General features: G+C 53.0%; 1 protein-coding gene across 1 annotated transcript; it reads right to left on the bottom strand.

Moving 5' to 3' along the window:
• Nucleotides 1-263: 263 nt before the first annotated feature.
• On the bottom strand, nt 264-5,311 carry APLNR (apelin receptor). Its single transcript, XM_003421328.4, has one exon. It carries the CDS (start codon nt 4,707-4,709, stop codon nt 3,567-3,569), a length of 1,143 nt encoding a protein of 380 aa, XP_003421376.1. The 5' UTR covers nt 4,710-5,311; the 3' UTR covers nt 264-3,566.
• Between the last annotated feature and the right edge of the window lie 336 nt (nt 5,312-5,647).

Here is a 5,647-nt window from a genome sequence, read left to right as displayed (position 1 = left end):
TGGCCTCATTTGTTCCTGGGGAGAAGCATCACCATACAGGGGTAAAGAGTGCAGGCTTTGGGGTTGGACAGACCCAGCTGGTTCCAGGTCTGGCTCTTACGCATACTAGTTGTGTGACCTTGGTCAAGGGCCCTAACTAACCTCTCTATGCCTCAGTTTCCTTATCATCAAAATGAGGTAGAAATGCCCCTCAGAGATCAGCTACAAGGACTAAATGAGGTAATGCTTGGAAAATGCTTAGCACAGTGGTAAAGCTCAATAAACGTTAGCTCTCTCATTAATATTCGTTCTGCTAAGGTGATTGCTTCGTGCCAGCTGCATGTGTTAGTCTTTCTTGAAGATGGAAACACCTCTGGACTGAACATATTCCACCCATGGGTCACTGCAGCCCCTTCCTGCTCCAAAGAGGTCACCATTCAGGGTCCAGTTCTCTCTGGCTTTGACCCTCTAGTTTCTTGTGCCCATTTTCATTTGGGCAGAATCCATCTGGATAGTGATGTTCCCAAACTTAGCCTCTCCCACAAATCCTTGGATGGGGCTTGTGTCATGGAGATTATCTGGGTCCAGAACAGGGGGTTCTCATTCCAAACTTCTGGAATGACATCGGGAGTGGGTATTTTTTTTTTTTAATTTTTCAAAACATCCAGGATGACTGTTATGGAAGAGCAGGGATTCGAACTTCTGGTCTAAATTGGGTGGGTGCTCACTCGATACTAAATTAATGAATGAATGAATCAATACCCAAACCAAACCCATTGCTCTCAAGTCAGATCCAACTCATGGCAACCCCATGTGTTAGAGTACAATTGCCCCACAAGGTTTTCTTGATTATAATCTTTACAGAAGCAGATTACCAGGCCTTTCTTCCGTGACACCACTGGGTGGATTCAAACCACCAATTCTTAGGTTAGTACCAAAAGCAAACTGTTTGTGCCACCCAGGGGCCTTGAATGAATCAATAAATCAATAGGGGATGATAAATGAACAAAGAAACAAACGAATGAAGTAATGAATGAATGATAAAACTGATAGGTCTACCCAAAGGGAAAAATGTTGGAATTTTTCCCCAGGCCTGTGCTCTGGACTCCAAGCACAGGGGTTTATTCTGTGGTTTTTCAGAACATAAAACAGCCACTCCTTAGTCCTTTATTCCTTTGCCCTCCTCAATTGGCTCCCTATCCGTTCCCTTTCCCAGTGTCCATTTCCTCCACCTTCTCGCCCCCTCTCACTTCTCTTCCAGTTTCCCACTTCACTCCCTCCTTCTGGCTCCCACTTCTCCCCCCAACCATTCTCACCCCACCACCACCCCGCTGTGGCATTTGCGAACTGGGGGTGCTTTCCTTTCCCAATAGACTTTTGTGAGAGGAGGCTCTGGACACAATAGTTTGATAAAACAGTTTTATTTAATGAACCACAATGACTAACAGGGTCAGAAAATAGCACAGACACGGTGAAGAAGGGGCAGGAGGTGGGGAGACGAGGGAGTGTCCCAGCAGGCAGCGTTCCCTACCTTCTCTCCCCAGCCGCCCCCCCCCCCGAGTTCCAGGCAGGAAGTCTCTGTAAGTCACCCAGGAGGGCCCCAGAGGGTTACTTTCTTCCCTTCTAGAAACTTCCTCCTGCCCTAACTGATATTTTGAGGACAGCCCTGGGCAGAGTAAGAGAGTCTGTGGAAGATTCTAGTCTGTGATGGGGTAGACTATGCCGAGAGGAACCCCTTCCCCTCTCTTCCTGGCTCTCCCAGGGACGGACGGTCACATCAAGCTGGGCTCTTCCTGCCTCCGTGGCTCTTGTCTTGTCCTTTGTGTCCAGAGTCTTCCAAGAACAAAACCCGGAATATACACCCCGCCCCCATCTCACAAAGGGTCCAACATCAGTTTCTTCCTCAAGGTTTCTCTGGCAGCACGGATGTCATCCATCAGCCCCACCACTGCTGCCCAGCCCCTGTTCCCAGCCCCCAACTCAGCAGGAGAAGCCGAGGGGCCCCACCCCAACGGTAAGCCCAAACTCACCCAGTGCCTATTATCCCATGGCCTCCTTAGGAATAGGGCCACCAATCCTGGGAAAGGGAGAGTGAGTAAGGAAATGCTCATAAGTTCAAAGCAAGGTGGGGAGGCAAGGGAAAGGGGCCAGGGAAGTTTTTAACCAGCCTCTTATTTCCCACATAGAATTACGGAATGAACAGGAACCCAGCTCATAGGAATTCCCCAAGACTTGGCCACCAGACTGTGCTGCGAGAAACCTCCCAGTAGGAACTCGGGTGCAAACACAGACTTCTGTCTTAATGCACGGACCAGCCGTTAGAGCCCCCAAATCCAGTGGGGAGTGGACTCCGTTTTATCCTATTTGTCCCTTCTCCCTCAAGGATATTGTGCAAAGAGGAGAGATGAGGTGGAGAGTGAGGAGTGGGAGAAGGTTTATCCAAGTGACACAGGTACATTGCTCTTCAGGTTATGAATAGCCATGCTTATATATACACACAAAGAGCAAGCATCCCCACCCCAACCAAAATGACTCTTGGTACCAAGAGGCACCACTGCCCAAGTAAACCAGCCCAGGGTGTTGGGTTGAGGTGGGGAGTCAGTGGATAGACCCACAGCTAGCAGTCTGAAGGAGGTTCAGAGGGACCAGGATTTGGGGAGGAGAACCAAGCAGCATATAGACTAAACCCAGACAATCATTTAGCTCACTTTCTCTCCTTTTCCTTCTCCCTACCCAACTCCTCATTCTTACAATGAAACCAAGGAGCCCATAGCTTCATCAGCCCCATTGCCTTCCAATCCCTACAGAGGATAAATGAAAGAGTCCCAGGAAATTTGCAGAAAGCATATCTAACTGGCATCTTAGCCTTTCTGGGAAGGAGCTGGATATTCCTCTAGCCCTCAGTCTGAAATGACACCAAATTGATCCAATTTTAGGGAAAGTTCTGGAGCTCCCAGCTGGCACGCTGCCCACACCTGCTGCAGTCCATTCTCCAACTCTCTCTGGGAACAGAATAAAGAGCTTACAAGCTTCTGGGTTCTTAACCCTTAGAAGCCTTCAAAAGGAAGAAGTAATAAGGAGAGTAGGAGAGACTGAGGGATGGGGACAAGCTCATGGAGAGGCGGTCAGAGCCAGAAGGTAGGGACCGAGAGTGAAGATTGCAGAGAAAGAAAGGAAGAGGTAAGGGAAAACCAAAAAGAGAAAATAGTGGAGACCAAGAAAAGGAATGGAGGGAAGCTAACTTTTATGGAGCCAAGGACTCCCACATCAATATTTTAAGATCAGTATTACTACCTCCACTTTTTACAAATGGAGAAACTGAGGCTCAGAGAGGTTAAGAGGGCATGCGAGGTCAGTCTTAGAGGAACTAAGCATGAGTCTGCAGGTTCAGTCTCCCTCCACTATAACCCAAACCTCTGGGAAGAGTGTAACTTAGTAAGAGAAGGGCCAGATGGAGGTGGGGTGCAGGGAAAAAGCAAAGGAGTGAAGGGCAAGAAGGAAGGCTCGGTCACTCTACCTGATTTTCAGAGAGCAAGGGCAAAGGCTGAGGCAGGGCAGACAGCTCGGGCTGCTCCGGGATCCCAGCCCTAGTCAACCACAAGAGTCTCCTGGCTGTAGGGGATGGACTTCTCTTGCGCCTGCTCCCCGCCCTTCCCCAGGTTGGGGCTGGGCCCCTGGCTGTGCCCCGAGGAGTAGCTAGCCGACTTCTCCCCGCTGCTGCTGTGGGAGGTGCCCCTACACCTGCCGTGGCCCCAGCAGAGCATGGAGGTGCAGGTCTTGCGGAAGCGAGGATCGAAGAAGGCGTAGAGGAAGGGGTTGAGGCAGCTGTTGACGTAGCTGATGCAGGTGCAGTAGGGGAAGACGTTCATGAGGAAGAGGTCGAAGTCGCAGGGCCAGTGCACCAGGCTGCCCAGCATGTAGAGCGTCTTCACCAGGTGGTAAGGCATCCAGCACAGAGCGAAGGTGACCACCAGCACCACGATGATACTGAGCAGCCGGCGCCGCTTCCGCAAGCCCTCGATGCGCTCCTTACGGAAGTGGCTGGCGATGGTTTGGGCGATGAAGAAGTAGCAGGTCAGCATGATGATGAAGGGCACCACGAAGCCCACGGCAGTGGACGAGACTCCCAGGCCCACCTCCCAGGCCCACTCTGAGCTCGAGGTGGCCACCAAGGAGTAGTCCATGTAGCACTGCACCTTGGTGTTGTTCTCCAGGTTGTCGGTGGAGCGGAAGACCATGACCGGCATGGCCAAGAGGGCGGCCAGCACCCACAGAACAGCCGTGGCCACAGCCCCGCTGACCCGCAACCTCAGCCGTGCATTGGCTACGGGCCTCACGATGGCCAGGTAGCGGTCAAAGCTGAGGCCGGTGAGGCAGAAAACACTGGCATACATGTTGACAAAGATGAGGTAGCTGCTCAGCTTGCAGGCGAAGGTGCCAAAGGGCCAGTGGTAGTCCTGGTAGGTGTAGGTGGCCCACAGTGGCAGGGTCACCACGAAGGTCAGGTCAGCCACTGCCAGGCTGGCGATGAAGATGTCAGCCGAGCGCCTCTTCTCCCGGCTGCTCCGAAACACGGTCCAGAGGACCAGGCCGTTGCCCGTGGTGCCCAGAAGGAAGACCAGGATGTAGATGGCAGGGATGAGGGCCCCAGAGGACTTCCAGTCCGTGTACTCGCACTCGGACTGGTTGTCCGCCCCATAGTAGTTGTCGAAATCACCCCCTTCCTCCATGCTGGGGAGTGGAGAGAAGACAGGCAGGGGACTCTCGGGGGTACCAGTTCCGGGGCTGTGTCACCTACTCAGCAAGCACGCTGAGCTTCTAGCTGGAGCCTCAGAGAGAGGGAAAGGGCTGAAGGTGCCTCTGAGTGGACAGAGCCCTTCCCTGAGGCAGGAGGAGCTCCTTCTCAATTGCCGGGACCCCTGATGATGCTCCCATCTGCAGGCTTCCCTCCACCCTCCCGTGCCTCCAGCCCAGCCAAGAGACTTCCTTGCACCCTCCTGAGTCTGTCTCTTCTTGACTTGCCACTCCCTCCTCCCACCTCCAGACCAACCCCTCACTTGTGAGTCTTAAGATCTCTAAGTTACAGCCCACTTGTTTTTTTCCTTCTTGTCACTGGGCAAAGTGGACCAAATTGACCCCTGCTGTACTAGGCAGAATGTTATCTGGGGCTTGCAGCCTGCTGCTCTCCTCCTGGCCCTCCCTCCTCCCTCTAACTGCCACCCACCTTCCCCCCAGCCTGTGTCCCAGCCCCCGGGATTTCCTCTGTACACTGTCTCTGCCTACCTTTTGGGGCACCCCCCGCCTCAGTTCTCTCCACTTCCCTGTTCTCACTCCCTCCCATCCACTCTATATGCAGCAAATTATGCAGATGGAAATCCAGCCTGAGCTGGAGCGGGGGGGGGGGGGGGGGGGGGGGGTGTGAGATTTCGCTGGATGGTCCCAGCTTTTGGCAAGCCCACCTGGTAGGAGTCTGTCCCCTCCGCTCCCCACCCCCTGCACCCCATCCCCCAGACCAAGCTTCTCTCTGGGACCCTTTTCCCATTCTCTCCATCATGCCGTCTCCTGTACCCCTCAGCCCTGACGCTCTTTCCATAAGCTTTGTGGTTTGCAGACATGATGAAACGGGGATTGCTCTAGAATTCATAAACTGTTGGCAGATCACAGTTTG

Source organism: Loxodonta africana, chromosome 7, assembly GCF_030014295.1.
Source record: "Loxodonta africana isolate mLoxAfr1 chromosome 7, mLoxAfr1.hap2, whole genome shotgun sequence".
Lineage (NCBI taxonomy): Eukaryota > Metazoa > Chordata > Mammalia > Proboscidea > Elephantidae > Loxodonta > Loxodonta africana.
This window is presented reverse-complemented; position numbering and strand designations above follow the sequence as displayed.

Bases quoted from the DNA above. Each gene is read 5' to 3' on its own strand.
- APLNR (XM_003421328.4), bottom strand. From the start codon at position 4,709: ATGGAGGAAGGGGGTGATTTCGACAACTACTATGGGGCGGACAACCAG.